General features: G+C 37.4%; 1 protein-coding gene across 5 annotated transcripts; it reads right to left on the bottom strand.

The window, feature by feature from the left end:
* Positions 1 to 241: 241 nt before the first annotated feature.
* On the bottom strand, positions 242 to 17,883 carry TMA16 (translation machinery associated 16 homolog). 5 transcript variants are annotated; one of them, XM_021542294.4, is made up of 7 exons: positions 15,594 to 15,822; positions 14,612 to 14,724; positions 7,871 to 7,908; positions 7,002 to 7,086; positions 6,395 to 6,543; positions 1,867 to 1,909; positions 242 to 484 (listed from the first exon to the last, which is right to left on the bottom strand). In XM_021542294.4, the coding sequence occupies exons 1-7, from the start codon at positions 15,600 to 15,602 to the stop codon at positions 313 to 315; spliced, it is 609 nt and encodes a 202-aa protein (XP_021397969.1). In that variant the 5' UTR covers positions 15,603 to 15,822; the 3' UTR covers positions 242 to 312. The 5 variants fall into 5 exon arrangements, with proteins under 5 accessions (XP_021397969.1, XP_021397968.1, XP_085434984.1 ...); XM_021542293.4 differs by having other exon boundaries at positions 15,343 to 15,822; XM_085578858.1 differs by lacking the exons at positions 1,867 to 1,909; positions 7,871 to 7,908 and adding an exon at positions 16,159 to 17,883 and having other exon boundaries at positions 15,794 to 15,992.
* Positions 17,884 to 18,109: the final 226 nt, after the last annotated feature.

Consider the following 18,109-nt stretch of genomic DNA (forward strand, 5'->3'; position numbering starts at 1 on the left):
AACAGATTATTGCAATTACCACAAAAAGGTAAGGATTTCTGACCACAAAGTATTCCAATCGGAATGTAGACAGAAAAAGTACTCAGCTAGTTCGGGGATTTCAAGACCAATTTGCACAATTAAGATTTTAAGTATTTATTTACAGTCGAAAGGTTTTATCCAGTAATATATAGCTTTACCCAGTAATATTGTTTACTCTTTACTATAGGTAGACAAATAATAAAAAAACAACAACAAAGCCTTTAGAAATACAGTTAAATTTTATTTTTGTTTCCAGTGATAATTAAAATAGGTTTCTTACAATTCCGTTCACTATTTCAGCTCTTGAATCGGCTGGTGCTCGTCAGGGCCCACCTCTTCTTCTTCATTCAAGTCTTCTTTTGCTTTTGCATCTGTCACCTCAGGGTGACTGCAGGCAGCATCCTTAGCTGAGAGCTTTTTCATTCTGATGTTTGGCAGTTTCTTTAGATCACCATCCCATTCTCTTAAAGAGAAAAAATAGGTAATGAAAACCAATTACCGATAGACAGGAAGGAATGGCAGAGTTAATTCACATTTCCTCAGAAGATGCTAACTCAAGTGAGGCTGCTTTTCTAACTCATCCTCTGTCCCACTATGGTATGAATAAGCACCAAAGATTTCACCTGATTTTGTACACTACAGAAGATGTAATTTCTCTATGAAGAAATAAGTACTTTCAGATGTGATATTCTGAAACAAAAATATATATACTTTATTCCCACTGATTTATTGTACCCTCATTTACTTTTGGCCACCTGCTTTTAGGTTTGTCTTACTCAACTTGCAGTCTGGTAAGGAACAGAAAAACACGTCAGAAGAGTTTCTTCATCTGGATGCTTGATTTGCATATCTGACATCACATGTACGTAAGTCCCTTGTGATTTATGGTAAATGTTAACATTCTGTATGACTAACTTCAAGAGAACACAAAGGGTTAGTAAACATTAGTTCACTTGGTGAGTGTATTATTTCAAAAGGCTACATTAAGGAGAACAGGTTGTTTTAAACAGAAGTGAAAGCCAGTAGTCACTTAATAGAATGCTTTCTTGATTATAGTAAGTGCACTTCATGGATAATTTTTCTCAAGGGCAAAGACAGTATTTGCCAATTATAAGATAGGTTTTTCCTTTAACAAAGCAATACAACAACAATTCTATCTGATGTCCCTGTTTACGAAGTCAATTGCATATTTATAAATACAGCAGTCTCTCTTTGGAATTTCTGGCTTTGTTCCAACATCCTGTAAGTATGACTTCTGGCTACATACCATCCCTGCAAGTTGGTGATACAGCATTACTTGCAACATAAGCATTCCTAAGTTGTTTTTGTTTTCTTCCTTTAAAGGATTTCACTTGATAGAGCTGTCAGCAAAAATGCTCACTCAATCTACTACCAGGACATACCAACATGCTGGCCCAGATGAGCCAGCAGCAAGTTTCACAGCTCCCAGATCTTTTAACTGAATGCAAGTTGTAAATTCATTTAAGATTTTCAACTCGTATATACACACATATCAACACTACTGTAAACAGCTGAAGTCAGAATTTTAGGTAAAATATTATCTAAGAAGATTGAGAAAAAATGTTATGTAAGTTATAGATATGGCATTCTAACTGTCAAATCTAAATCTTCCAATGTTTTAGTTAATAACTGGCACAGGTGTTCAGCTTATAACAACTAAGAAATGCCAAAATAGCAGTGCCATACCTACTCTGCTTTTTCAAATGACAAATTCTTTGGCAGTTTTGCCTATGTTCCTTTTTTTTAAAAAAAAGACATATAACAGGTGAACTTCAGAAACACTATTTTGCATAAACAGATTATTAGTGATAACAAAAAACATACCTGAAAAATTTAAGATGCTTTCTGTTCATAATGTCTGGAATTTCTAATAAGAAAGAAATTAAATTCTATTAGATGTGTTAAATTAATCAAGTGAGTCTCGTTTCAAAGGAATAAATGTGAGCTAAATGGCCTCTAACCAAAATGGCTACATACCTCCTTTTCACTGCAACCAAACTGCTCTAAAAAAACCCCACCATATATATATATATATATATATATAAAATAAAATAAATATAAATAATAATACAAATAAAACAATAATACATACATATCTATATTACCTTTGCTAGTAAAAAGGAAGGCAAATATTTTGTATTGAGACCTGTGGAACAGACCATTTAGCTTTTTTCCTTCCAGAATAGCCAAAGTCTTCCTAAAAGAGCGTAGTTTATAAATTTAGGCAGATTTTTACATTGGATGCCAAAGCTGCTTTGCCATTCTGTGTCATTCTTTTCTTGGTCAGTCCTGCAGTGTTACAAGCAGCCTGTGTTTAACATCACCACTAATTTATGGAGGTTTATACCTCAGGAGCTTTGACGTCTTCCCACAGTATAAAACACCTCATTACTGTCTATAAATTGTACAGATTTCACAGCCAACAGGCTCTCAACAAGTCAGATGTTTTCTACCTCTGTAACATTAAATCCACTTTATTTTAGCTCTTAAAATTGTGACATTTCAGCAACTTTTATATTGTTCTTGAACGAAGAGTTCTGTTTTTGTTCATCTATCAGTTTCCTCAAGTTTTACAGGACTAAATAAAATCATGCTATCAATGCAGGATTATGGATGATTTTGCTACTATAAAACATAGGATGATACCTGTACCATTTATCTTTGTAGCCAGACAATCCTTACTATTCAGAAAACTATTCCTTCCTTTCACAACTGGTTATGAAGTTACCAACTGAAGAACAATAATATATGCAAAATGTTTTGATAACAATGACAGTGATTTCTGCAGACTGCTCCTCAGTAAACAGATGAGGTGACACTGCTCACAGCTGAGCAAGGCAAGGCAAAGAAACATTTACCTAATGCTTTTTTGGTTTGTTGATTCCTTGGTTTCATGCCACAATCCATGCCAACTATCCATGCCACATTAGGTCCATCCTTCCCAATAAAGCCTTGAAACAAAGCCATGGTTGCTCTTACTTTCTTGAACTGCATTCATGGAAGCACAGTGGCAAAGGCTGGAACATCCCAGCTCCCACGAGGGAAAGCAGTTCTTCCCTTCTCCCAGGTATTTTACAAGGAGCAATTAGTGCTACTCCATTTGCCCCTAGTAATGCATGTGGTGATGTCAACAGCGAGTTTGGCAGACAATGTTTATATCATCAGATACAATGCTTATACCATCAGATAATGTTTATCTATCCAGGGTTCACCAACATCATGAGAATGCAAGCACTCTGAAAGAATATTCTGTGACAAACCAAGATTTGGCACTGGCATCATTATTGCTTTCGCAGTGGCAACATTTTTAATACAGTTACATATGTGTTTACAATATGTTACACAATAAAAACTACTGAGTTGCAAGATTAAGAATAGAACTGTGTGTAGAAATAAAGTAATTATATACTACACAGTAACTGATTTTCTAAATTATGCTGGATTAGCAACACTTGTCTAACTCAGCTGCATCTCCTTAGCATGCAACACTGCCATGTTTTTTGCTGCTGCTTGTGAACTCCTTAATTTGTGTTAAAATGTTAAGTCACAGGAGCATGTTTTTCTGAACTAAAGAGTAAGAAAAATATAAGAGAAAAATGGAACAAGAATCAGTGGCACAGAAATGAAGACAGTATTTTGGGGAGTAGATTGTCTGGCATTTCTAAGACAAAGTAGTCAACAATTTATACATTTAGCAAAACAGCAGTGAAAAAGATGTAAACATAAGCAAACATTTTTTAATGTTTCTGACCCTTTCAGATAGTTTTTCTTTCTTTTGTGGATGAACAAACAGCTTGTTAAAAAGAAGGAAACCGTAGATGATCTTTAAGCAAAAAATTACTTGGTTAACAATAATGATCACTACAGAAAACAGCAGCTACTGTATAGTACATAAGTTACATTAGCAGATATGTAGAAATGATACAGCTTTCATCTGAATTAAATTGATTTCCCTGTAATGTGAAGCCTCCAGAACTAATTAATAAAACTAGTGTATTTAGTTTTAAAAGCCACTTTTCCCCAAGATTAGTATTATGTATCTGAGAGAACATGCAAGGTAATTAGAAGCAATTATCAAAAATAGATGTTTGCATTAAATAATTATCATGCTTTTCCACTGAAAGCATACTGACTCTGGGTTACAAATAAATAAATATCTAGCATTGCCTTTCAATAGCTTTGCTGTAAACATGTAAAACCAGATTAAACAGAAAACCCAAATACACAAAAATGAAAACAAGAGGGAAGATAACTGCAATAAAACTATTGTAGATATATTTAAGGAGTAAGGACAAGGAGCTGCTAAACCTCAACAACATCGCTGATGTTGCCTGTATAACTACTGCTTGTTTACAAAAAGGCTAAAATTTGCAATATTTCGGGATGTCTGCCACTTCTGTAAACAAATGCTTGCATTTTCTAAAGGATTTGTTTTTCATTTACATATATCCTTGACAGGACAAGAGGAAATGTCCTCAAGCTACACCCACGGAAGATTTGTGTTGGACATCAGGACAGATGTTTATTCACGTAAAGAGTGTTAAACATTGGAATGAGCTGCCCAAGGAAGTGATGGAGGAATCAGCAGTCCCGGAAGTGTTCAAGAGATGACTGGATGTGGCACTTAGTGCTATTGTCTAGTTGACATGGTGGTGTTTGGTCAAAGGTTGGATTTAATGATCTTGGAAGTCTTTTCCAACTTAATTGATTCTATGATATAAATAGACTGCATCCAATTTTAGTAGACTTTCCCAAATGAAAAAAATACATACTATGCAGTCTCTTCATAGCAAATGCACATGCATACAAGAAATACAATGTATGCATGCATACAAGAAATAACTGAGTTCAAGAACAAGGGGCAAAAAGCCCCAACAAATCTAAATCAGTTATAAAAGCTCCACTCACTAAAGCTTCTAGGATTAATAATGAGCTAGAGACATAAAAGCACTGTTTCCAGCTGATTTCCATTTATGCCCAATCTCTAATTACAGTATTTAGTTGCTATAGTACTTAGCAGCAACTATTTTCTCTGAATGAACACTGTCCTAGACAGAGAGCAAAACCTGCAGCAGCTGTGATAACAAATAACGAATGATTTGAAAGTGTATTTAATATGTGACGTTGCACTGTGTTCTCTGAATGCTTTACTTACTAATTCTATAATAACTCAGATTTTGCCTACAATATTTCTAGCTTCTTCATTGTTTTTATGTTGTACTTCTGCATTTGACATCTTTTTCTCTAGCCTTACTGCCTTTTTCTTTCAGCTTTCCACAAAGCACTAAGGACAAAAAGAACTAAAATTTAAAAGCAAAAAATAAAAAGAATACATTCTACAATTAAGCTGTTTGATTACAATCACAGAATCGATCTTCCTATTACTTTTTCCCCCTCCTTCTAAGACATCAAAGATGATGCATGAAGTCATATAGATATTCTTCAATTCCTCTGCTGGCCACACTGGCAAAATTTTTAAGTTATTAATTTTCTTGGTTTGTGGAGTACATATCAGGGTGTGCTGATTTTGGCCAGGGTAGAGTTAATTTTCTTCACACTAGTTAGTCCAGGGCTGTATTTTAGATTAGCTGGAAATGGTGTTGATGAAAACAGGATGTTTTCATTATTCCTGAGCTGGGTTTGCACAGATAAGACCCTTTCTGTTCCTCACCCCAGCCCACCAGTAAGGACGCTGAGGGTGCACAAGGAACTTGGAGGGAACACAGCTGGGACAGCTGACCAGGGAATATGACACATAATATTGTGTCATATTCCTGCTGTACTTTGAATCCTAACTACAGAATAACGTAGATTTTTCATGTTTTACACAGCATATTTTACTACTAGAAGGACCAATCATGTCTGGATAATACTTTAACATTAAAGCCAAGTTCACTACTTAGCTTCAACATGCATATTATTGGTTAAAGCAAAATACAAACATTTCACTGCTTATTTTGACTATCCCCAAACAACTCTGCTTTTTGCACTTTCATTATCTCTTTGTCTTTCTTCCTTATTTCACCAAACTATTGCTGCTTCCCTTCAGCCTAGTTCCAGCCATCAAATGAGGGTCCAACCAGCTGCTGCACAGAATTCAAGGCAAGTGCATTGAAAACTCACTTTAGTTTGAAAAATCGGTTATATATGCCTGCACTGAAAAGGCAGTACAAGCAAAGATGCACAAAGAAAGGCAAAAGTAGAATATATGAGTCAGATCTCCACCATCTTTTCTTCACCATGGCCCTCATCCCAGGTAAAAGAGAATAAGGATAATGCCTAGAAAGTTTGCTTAGATTCTGACCTTGTGAGCAGGTGTGAGGACTGAATTCTTTCTAATACTTTTACGTACCTATTCCATAGCCCTCATAGAGTTGTCTTTCACGTTCTATTGTCTGTTTGATGACAGTTTCCCGTGAACCATGCTGTCTTCCTTGTCTGCCTTTAATACTGTTTTGCAATTCAATCTGCTCCAATTCAGCATTGAATCGACACATATAACTGAAAGAAATAAAATGCATAAAAGGTAGATTCAGTCATGCCAAAAAATTGCAGAACAGAATTACTCTGATAAATTATTTCACTAATTGGATTTATTTTCTAATTTATTTTCTTTATTTATTGGAGATGCAAGGAGTAAGGAGTATGAAATCTGCGTGTTCAGGTGGCACAAAATAACCCAACAAGAAAACGCATATGATTATACTGTCCAAATCATTTAAGATCCTCCACACACTAAAAAACTAGGGATAAACTTCAATAATTTAAAATAACAGAAAACTACTTATTTGAATAATTCTAGTATGACTATATATGTCTATCAATATTTGTCACTGGCAACAAACTCAACTACTTGATATTATAATTAACAATATATAAAAATCCTCCTCCGAGTCATCATCACATTATTTTTAAAGACAAGTCAAGCTTTTTAATCTTGTTTTTAACACCAGTCTTACCTTTCAATTAGTTCACCAGCTTCCTTCTTTGTGTACTCGATTTTACTGGGATCAAGGTGACTTTGAAACCATTGCAGTTTTTCTCCTACAAGAATAAACTTAATATTAATGGTTATACCACCACTGTAGCATCAATACATATTAGTTTCTCAAAGTTTCTAATTGCGCCCCCCATTTTTCAAGATTTTGAATGGCATCACAGACTCTGATACTGTGGGTGCCAGGTATGAAGGAAGCTGTAACAGAAACATTTTCACATAATTTAAGATTTATTTTATACCTCCCTTACAGGAAAAAAAAACAACAACTAGGCTTTGTTTTACTAGAAATTAATTAAAATATCACTATATCAATTACTTAGGAAGGAAACTTAGAGGGAAAAAAACAACACAGTGGCTTGAGTAAGAGTTCAGATCATCACATCTGTTTTTAAACAGATTAAATTGAAAAGCTCCAGGATCAATCATATGGAAGAGAAAAATATTCCAGGTTGTGTCTCAAAGTTTTGAATTTACTTGCTAACGTAATGTGTCTTTTAAACTACATATATCATCTTCTTTTACAAGCAATTATAAAAAGCTTGGAGGCCAAAAAAAATATGTGTACAGATGTACAAAATACTTATTTGGTCTATATTTCTCTGCTGTTGTGTACACTCACGAAAGATTAGCTATGCTCATCCCCAAATTCAATCCTGTATATATTAAGTGGATGTCAGGTATTTAAATGTTTCAACCAAGTCTATTTGAAGATTGCAGAATCAGATTATAGAAAAAGAAGCTCTAACTGGACATCTAAAAAGTTGGTGAAATTTAGAATCTCTACTAAGAAACTGAATACTGTACTCAGTAACAGAAGTTTCTGCTTACCAATAATACTTAAACGCAAAGCTTTGTCAGTCTTCAACCTAGCAGAGAAAAAAATAGATGTGTTAGCCAGGACTGAGGACTATATAAACAACAACCTTAATTTTATTCTCAAAATGTTGGGGTTTTTTTTAGTCACAATGAAAGTCAAGGTATAATTTCAAATAGAAATATTTGAAAAATTCCAAATAATGTAAAACTCTTTCTGTTTCAGCTAGCAGTAAAACTACTGATATTTGTCCAGTTTACCTATTAAGCTAAAAAGGTTTTGAAAGAAAAAAAGATGGAACATTTTTCTCAGTGTGCAACAAAAGTATACTGAAGAGCTGCACTGTCGCAATTTTCTTAAGTATTTCTGATATTCTTCTGGTATGTTTAATGAGTTGGGAGATTTCACTGCATTGCATTCTTGCAAATCACGCATGCAATGTGAAAAATACCATTCTATTACCTTAAAACTTGTAATAATTAAACCTTGTCCTTAGCAAACAGTAAGTTAATGTGTTAAGAAACCAAAATTAACAATTTAATTAAACAAGATGGAAAAAAAACCATCTCTGTCTCACAGTACTTGAATCACAAGTCCATTTGAATCTTTGGCAGGATACTCAAAAGCCTTCTGTACTGTATGGGATGTGGATACACAGTTCTATTTGGGATTCATTTTCATCCTTATTAGGAGTTCTCAAAAAAAAGAAATTCTCTATCAGGAAATCCCATGTTTTATGCTCTTTTGTCCTCAAGGTGTCAGATTCCATCTGCATCAAAGGATGTTGCAATGTTCTGTTGTTTCCAGAAAGGAAAACAAGACATTCTTGGGGTAAGTATGAAATTTGTCACCAGAAAAAATATCCTAGCCATGAATATTCAGTGTATATATTCAAGGACCTCTGATAAAATGGACTTTTGATTATTATTATTATTAAATAGGAAAATTAGTAATATATTATGTAAGTCATAAAGGCTATAATTGACAGAAAATAAATAATGCTAAAATTCATCATAGTTCAAAGCTATTGTGCTCCTTTTATAAAATTCCTTCTACTCTGTAAAATTTAATGAGCATTTTAGAGCTAACTGAAGTAACTCAGAGCACAGAAATCTATCACCTACCACAAAAACTGGGATCAAAAGATAAATGCTTACTTTCCAGAGACAAACACACTTGTGTCACTTGTCCACAAACCTATATTATTAAATGACTAGATTTTTCAAGAAGTATTTCATCCTCTGAAGACTGTCTAAAAGCCACGTACAAGCAAATCCACAGCATGTGTGAACTGCTAAGAATTCCACTAACACATCAAAGAAATTTTTACTTCTATGGATACCCCAGCATGTGTAGAAGAAGCCCTCAATAAAAGCTGGGCAGGCTTTTATCCTCAGAGGATTTACAGCAGAGAGCTTTGGACGGTTACAGCATCCAAGAAAAAGACACATGCTTCCCTCAGTGGAACTCCACACCAGCAATCCCTGCTGGGAACCCTACAAGGCAACACTGCCAGTTGAGCCTGTCTGCAAAGCTTTGCCATGGAGAAAATGACAATGACATCTAGGAAAGCTGCCTGAATAGGATCATTTTTCACATCTACATTCTAAAACACTACAAACTGCCACTTGCTCTTGCTAGGGCCATAAAACATTTATTTATCAAAGCAGTGAAGTACAGAACCACAATTTTCTTCTGGACTAAAAACCTTCAGTCTCCTAGTACACACAACTAACTGCAGTATGAGAAATAATGAATGATAGGCTCGGATGTTGCCTTATTGTACTTTTTATAAAAACCTCACCTCAGTGACTGCTAGAAGACAATAGCATTAGCAGGGAAGCTAATCAAATCAGGTGAGTCAAAGAAACTTCCTCTCCTCCCCTTCCACACAATGACTAATAGCTTTTGTACAGGGAAGGAGAGAGTAAGACCAGGGACACAATCTTGTGGCAGGCTGTTGTTTCTTGATGATTTTCTTCTTCACCCACCTTCCAGAAATCCTCTGCTTAGGCAATGATTATTAATAAGAATGATTAGTGGTTTTCTTGATGTCTACTTTAAAGGTTTTTTTTTATTTACTTTAATAGTAAATTCTACATGTTCTTTCAGCAGCTTTTTATCTCATATATTGTATTCAACTGTTCTACTCTAAATACTAACAATGAATAAGTATTTCCCAAATCAGATAACAAACTCAGTATTTTTCCCCAATAATATCCACACATGCAAATGCCATCTATGGCTCTGAAAACTGAAGATAGGCTTTTCAAAAGAAATAATTTTAAAAGCTAACAGTTTTTTACTTCCTCATGAAGAATCTGCAAGAGCATGTCACAAAGCATCACTGCTGCAATCAATGCAAGTAGAAGCATAGTGGGTCAAGAAGGATTAGGACGCTAGACAGGGGAAAACCTCAGAAAAAGCACACACAGAGTTCTACCAGGAGACATTTTACGGTTGCTTACCCCTAAAGGGTCGCTTCACACCCCATCACTGTAAAACCTCCTTAGATGTCATTATCTCAGAGCATGTCAGTATTAGACTGGCTTATCTGTAATGAAAATGCACTGACTCCTAAGAAGTTTATTGTGCATGCACAATAGAAAGGGTCTATTTTGACTCAGGAGGGAAAATGACAGAAAAAAAAAAAAAAAAGCACAGCTAGATTAGCTTCAGCTACCAGAACCAGATAGGTATTTCTGCAGTTGCAGGAAAACATGACTGATTTTAGTACATCTCTACTAAAGAAATTTCATTAATTTTCCACTATGGTCAGGTTTCCTAAAGTGTAGAAAAGTCAATGTTCTACTACTGCCAGTGAAGCAGCTATGGCTGTCTCATAAAAACATCCATGTAATTATTTAACAGAGCAAACAAGCTGCCTAAAGGAATAAGATCTCACATGTAGATTAACAGAGAATAAATTGGTAGTAATACACTGGAAGTTGTGCTGCTCATTAGACCTTGAAGAGAATTGAGAGGAGATGGATGCAGGCAAGAAAAAGGTGTAATTGAAATGAACAAGATGATTTAAGATTGTAGCCAATTTTCTAAAAGCAATTGGTCTGTCTCCTCTTATTATACTTAAGATTGGTCTTTTGTTGTGCAGTCACAGTTTCTGGACAGTAAATTTATAACTACTGTCATATTTCATTATGAATGCTTGCAGTGAAGAGTGGACAATGGAGCCCATAAAAGACTTCTGCAACTTAATGCAGAACTTCTCCCTTCTTTTTCCAATACTGCATTTTAAATATTGAAATTCCTTGTGGATAATGTCTACCCTTTTTTACTATCTAGTTTGGGCAAAAGATACTGCAATATGCATCTCATAACTTCACACAATTGTTCTTTCTGTATAACATAAACAGGAACATTCACAGTAGTTATTTCCTTCCCTCCATCCCATAGGAAAGTTAATAAAAAAATAGAAGCCTAAACTGTCTCCAGTCATGAATTCTGTCTCCAGACAAGCACCGAAGGAAAAAATCCAAAACTCAACCAAACCAAAACAAGTCAAACAAAATAAAAAAACCACACAAACCCAAAACCACTCACTGATACTTCTGTATAACATATTCTCATCCTCCAGTAACATACCATTCAAGGGTTTCCTACATTCTATATCTTTGTGTTAAATAGTAATCAACAGATAAAATGTATGTATGTTCAAAAAGTATTACTGCATAAATTTAGCCAGCCACAATTAAAGCACCCTCTGGCAAGGTGCTTAATAAAAATAGTACATATGACCTCTATGGACTTCCTACATCCACTGAATACTTTTTTTCATTCTGCAGAAGTGCACTAGCCTGTACAGAAAAACTACCCCCTTTACTCAGACCTAGTGAGATCACATTGATAATTCCATTTCTAGTTTTGTGTCCTATTCATACTTCAGACAACTTACTTCTACACAATAACAAGCATGGTCAGAAAAATGCCAGATTTGTAGACAGGACTAAGGAAGAAAATTCTGTAGAGATTACAAGGCAGCTTCTATTTACCACCAAATGATGTACTAACCTTCCACCAGAGAACAGGGCTGTCATTCAATAGAAGCAATTTGGAAAATTGTTTAAAGACATTTAATAGACCTGCAGAAGCAATGCAGAAGAACAAAACTGTTGTGAGCTATTTCTTTTTCCCAAGAGTGTAGGAGAGGAAAGCTTTCCTCCATTCACAGCATCAGAAATTTGTCTTGTCTTTTTCAGAGCTATTCAAAATGAATCCAATCCTCAGCATTATATTACAGAAACTGAAAGCTAAGTCATGACAATAAAAAGTTCAACATGTATTTAATTCCCAATTAAAAAAAAAAAATACTGAGAATTTACCAAACGGATAATTTAGATAATAGAGATTAAAAGAAATTGGAACCCTTAACAACTCTTTTAAAAACACTAAGGGGAAAAAAACCAAAACAACATTATTCATGTCTTTCAAATGAAATTGCTCTTCAAGCCAAGACAATAGAGGAAATAAAACAGAAAATTGTAGGATGCTTTTCATACAACTGATTTACAACCACAACAAAAGTGATCTACAAAGTACAGAATGTTAGTTAACTGTTCAGAAGTGTAAGATGTATAAATCTTATTTTTAAGATATAAAGAAACAAAATCTAAGATCATTTTGCTATCACAATATGCTGTGGATAGTCAGAATTGACAGACTATTCTTGGTGGAATGGTATCCCTATGCAAAATGAAAGGTTACATCTTTTACAATCAGCCTAGATTGAAATAGCAAGGATAGTGCTTCTTCAAAAACATCAGCGACCAAAGGAAAACTAAGGCTAATGTCAGCCTCCTGCTGAATTGAGGGGGACCCTGGCACCAGAGGACAGAGAAGGCAAAAATACCAAACATCTTCTTTGCACGGGCCTTCACTGCCAAGAGCAGCCCTCAGGAATCTCTGACCAGGGTTAAGGAATGTTAGAAGGGAAGACTTTCCCTTGTCAAAGGAGGATTGGGTTAGAGAACACCCAGGCAAACTTGACATCCACAAAGCCATGGGCCCTGAGGGATGCATCCATGAGTGCCAAGGAAGCTGGCAGACACCATGGCTAAACCGCTCATGATTATCTCTGAAAGGTTGTGGAGATGAGGAGAGGAGCCTGAGGACTGGAAGAAAACAAATGTCACCCTGGTCTTCCAAGATGGCAAAAAGGAGAACCCAGGGAACTGCTGGCCAGTCAGCCCCACTTAAATCAGTGCAAAGGCAATGGAGCACCTCATTCTGGAAACCATCCCCATCCACATGTACAACACAGAGGTAATCAGGAATAGCAGCATGAATTTACTAAAGGTAAGTCATGTCTGACCAACCTGATTGGCTTCTATGATGAAACAGTTGCCTGAATGGATGAGGGGAAAGCAGTGGATATTGTCTCACTTTCAGCAGGGCCTTTCAACTTTTTGCTGTTGCAAGAGGAAGAAAAAATAGCACTCCAAGAAGAAACATCAGCACTGGTGTCCATATCAGTGTAACTCTAACCACACAAGATTGTCACTAAAAGCTTTGAGTGTGCCATGTCATAATGAATAATCGGTAAGTATTGCTCCCTCACTAAGTTTTCTTGTGCATGTTTTTCTGTATGGTGAAGTCACAAATGCAAGCACTGTGAATCAAGTAAGATTAAGTCACCTTTGTGATTAAGAGCTGTGAGCAGTTGTTATGACACCAGGTGAGAGAGCTAGGGGACAAAGTGGTCAGTTTAGCAGTAGGAAAATAATTTGCAATAAAAATGTACTATCAATAGTTGGAGAGCACAGAAAAGATATGAAACAGCAGGGAAAACCTCTTGTACATTAAGAAACTGCCCAATCAACACATCCTGCTTGTGAATTCTTGCAGCAGCCCTGCTGGAGGCTACATGACCCCACTGTGGCAGCAAAGGTCCCACCTTCTAGTGAAAGCAACAGTGCAACTGCTGTGGATAAGGCTGTACATCAATCCCAAAAATAAACCTGCACAGTGTCTGGACCAGGAGTTTCCAATTTAACACCTTCAGGCAAATGAGTATTTGGGCTCAGCTCACATGGTCCATCCAGACACTAGAGTTTATACTGCATTATATCGTTTATATAGTGCTATACTATATCTAGATCGAAAATGCATTAAGCTAGCTATAGTAATTTCCTAAATAAACATATTTATGCATAAAAATGAGCAACCTGAGACAATGTAATTTAAAGGCCAGTCTTCACCAGCTGTGTTTTCCCTCTGTGGGAAGGGGAAGTAAAACTTAAAAGCAGAAAAACAAACTTGCCACGGAACAGCACAAAACCACCAAAGAGAAATTAACTGTACAGTTTTATTCAGAAGTCTGTCTTCTGCAGAAAGGTTTCTGGGTTTTCTTTTCTATTAACTCAGCATTTTAGCAGAAGCAGCTAGACTCTAAGCGGGATTCTTACTGAACTTGAAGTAAAGTCAAACTAGGTGATTCACTTCTATGTGAAATCACCAGCATCGTGCTATTCAGATTATCAAAGGCAAGAAATCTGACTTGTAAGGACAACATCCAAAGTAAAGCAGCAGAACTACACACTCTGTATAACCTGATTTAATGCATGTAAACCTGTAACTTCACATGGCCCAGCAAAAATATTAAGTTATGCAGGCCTTTCTGTTTTCTTGTGGTTATATCAGCATAACAGTCCATGTCCAGTACCACAAATGAAAAGTATAAATTGTGATGTTATTCTTTGATCTGAGAGATCAAAACAGAGGTTTTGCAGTCAACTTACTTTTCTTTCTTTTCCTGTTTGTGTACTTCCCTTGCAAGCTGTGCAGCTTTTCTGCTGTACGGATGGATAACTTTTTTCTCTTGCTTCCCTCCTTGAGGTTTTCGTAACTTTGGCTGAAAAGACATCAAAGATACTATGTACTAACAAGGCTGAGTAAAACATGAAAGGGAAGACAGAAGTACACACCATGATAAAGACTGGTAAAGGTCATGCACTGATAGCTAAGAAAGCCCTTACCTTTCAGTAACATGTTACCAATTTCACTCACTTCAAAAACAACAGTACTTGAAGCTAGTACATGCTGTAACAAAACCACTGGAGTACAGGAAATGCTGTAAGGCATCTTACATAGAGACTACTGCCAGAGTATCTGCTTCGTAGAACTCTGCAGCTAGGAAACTAATATTAGCTCTCTGTACCTCTGCAGAAAAATGTCCCCATTCAAGCTTCTATGTGGGTTTCTGACAAGAACCCCATGTAATTTGAACAATGCAGTAAAAGTGATTTTCTTGTTCCTCCCCAGAGATCATTGGAATACTTCACACCAGGGAGCAGCCAGAGGTTTTCCTCCTGTACCCCTCCATACTGCACAGAGAAGGAATACCACTCACGAATATCCGAAGCATGGTAATACTACTCTAAGTTATGCTACTTTCTGCTAAGAAAATGTTTGAACAGAACTGAATGCTTTATGAAGTAATATGCTATTTAACTGCGCCCAAAAAAAACACCTGAAAGCAAGGTTTCTTTCCTGCATCACAAGTGGCCATCAGTAAACGGACACTATAGTAAATCCAATTCTCTGCCATAACACCAGTGCTTAGGGCTGCGAAAAAACCGATGGTGTCAAAGACACATTTGTTCGGAGACCTCGGGAAATCTCAGCGGCAGCACTCCCCCCTGCCCCAGGCGGACCGCGCTGCCCCCGCCGCGAACCCCCCGGGAGGAAATGCAGCAGTTTTTATGTGCGAGCTCGGCTCACCGCCGGCATCGGCCCACAGCGCCCCGGGCTCGCCCCTCCAGGGCCGCGGCGGGGCCGCTCCCGGAGGGAATGAAGGGGCCGGGAGCACCGCGTGAGCAGCCACCGCCGTCCCCAGAAGCGCAGGCTGCGGGAGCCGCACCCGCAGCCCCACTCCTGTCCCTGTCCCCATCCCCGGCCCCATCCCCGGCCCGCACACGCACCATGGCGAGCCGCCTCCTTCCGGCGCCGCGGTGCAGCCGCCACAGCGCTCCGGGCGGGCGGGCGGCGCTGAGGCGCGGCCGGAAACCTGATCCGCGGCTGGGCTTGAATCAAACAAAGAGTAGTAGTCCACGAACCCGGTGATCGTATGATGGAGAAATTCCGCAACTGGTGCCCAGGCAAAGAAGGAGCCTTGCTGAGCTGAAGAAAACGGAACGAAGTCAAGAAAAAGGCGACATCCTGTGTGAGAAAACCAGCCTTTCCCTTGGCGAGAGAAAGGAACAACCTCTGGAAAGTCCAAAATCAAAACTTGAAGTTACCGGAGGGTGTGGCTCTCAGCCTCCCGGACCCCAAAACAGAAACAAACCCATCTCTGGCAGCGCTGCTCCTGCGGCCCCTCAGAGCAGATGGCGCCTACGCCGCGGGGTGTGGAAAAGCACCTGTGGCTGCTCAGCTCCAGGCATCCGGGCTCCGAGGAGGCACCATCTTTGGGTCTTAGCACTTCTTGCTCTTCAGACGCTGATAAATCTTGTAATGTACAAAGAAACACAGTGATTTTAAAGATCGCCCCTAAACAGCAAGCCCACAAATCTTTCACTAATGTAGATATATAAGGAAAGTAGGATTATCTAAAGCAAAGTCTTCATCAGCTCGTACTGGCACATTACCTGTTTGTGCACTCTCAATAAAACTCTTTCATAGTTTCACTGCTACAGATGGTGGTGACAGTAGCAATTTTGGTTTTTAATCTAATAATTTAGGATGTAGCAGTCACAGACAGGAAACTGAGCATGGAATTTTAAATACTCCATTCAAGTAAATAGATTTAGAGTTATGCTGTCACACAGCAGAGGAATCATAGTTGCAAACTGAGGCATAGCTGTTTTAATACTGTTCAAATCTGCTTGGGACCAGCTGCTCACATTTAACTGAGGGATGCTGAAGAAAGTCAGGCAATAAGGTAAAATGGCAGTGAAAGCAATTTAACTATGGGGCCTACTCATGAATACAAATGAAAGATGAAAATAGTAATTTGTAGATTCTTTCTTCATTTGGGTGAACAACTTGGAGGCTTTAGAGCATGCATCCCTGGGTATGGCCCTCCCATCAAAATAACAGAGAAGAGCTGCTATGGTCTCCACCTAGCTGCCATTTCACAGAAAAGTGCTAGAACTGCTGTGGTCTCCATCTAGCTTCCATTTCACAGAGAAATACTAGGTGAGAAGCAGATGTACAACTGGCTTTAATTCTGAGCTGCAGGACATGGCTGGGGCAGAAGTTGGAGCTGAAAGGTACCCACAGTAAATTTTTAATTGGAACTGTAAGAAAGAAACACAGAATCTGTATACACTTAAATTTAATGGGCAGCTCTGAGGGGCCTTTCAGCTGGTCTTCTGCCACTGACTGTAATGAGACCTCTGGGTGATGATGCATTTAATCTGATGACCTAGTTACAAATCAAAAAGTGTTCAGTCTAAATGTGCATTGCTTTCTAGTCTGGTCTTGTTCTTTAAATAGTTTGTAATCTGGAAAAAGTTTTCTTGCTTTTTAGTACTTCACTGTCTCCATCTATAAAGGATCTTTTGCAAAATGTCTTGACAGCTCTGTGGAATAATTGCTGTGTAAATTCTCCTAAGTCATGTATTTATCCTGGGGGGGAGGTGGCAGATACAGACACAAGAATCCAAATTTGGCATGTTAATAACTGGATCTTAATTTGCATTTTTTGGCACTAATTTTCCTGATGCTATTACAAATGCATTAATTAAAATGAAGGGATATCTGGCCGTGACAATCTTTCTTACAGTGTTCAGCGATGCAAAATGAAGTAGGTTTACCAAGTACAGTTTAATTCTTTCATCCTTGAACTGATTTGCTGTAAATTCTAGTTACTACTAAATATTATGTTAAATATTATAAAGCAGTGACTACAGTATGGTACTTAGGATACAGTACACATACAGTTCTAAGGAGGAGGCTCCGTTATGATGACAAGAGCATGTATTGGCTTTTGAGAAATTCTGACATTCACATGTCATGAATTAGACCAATTGACACAAGATTTAGACTGATTTCTGAATATTCTTTAAAAACTCATTTACAATGTTATAACTGCATTAATAAGAATGGAATTTTAAATTGTATTATCTTAGTTGTAATAAAATACAAATTTCCTGAGTTCAAAGGAATCAGCTAAAGGTTAAAGCAATTAACAGCTGCATTTAGAAGCAAGAAAAAAAATGTAATGAGCAAGGGAAACTATATCAGTGAGGGGACAGTGGGCAGGCAGTCTCAGGATCTGCCAAAGTCTGAATGCA

The sequence above is a fragment of the Lonchura striata genome, chromosome 4 (assembly GCF_050655825.1).
Source record: "Lonchura striata isolate lonStrDom1 chromosome 4, ASM5065582v1, whole genome shotgun sequence".
Lineage (NCBI taxonomy): Eukaryota > Metazoa > Chordata > Aves > Passeriformes > Estrildidae > Lonchura > Lonchura striata.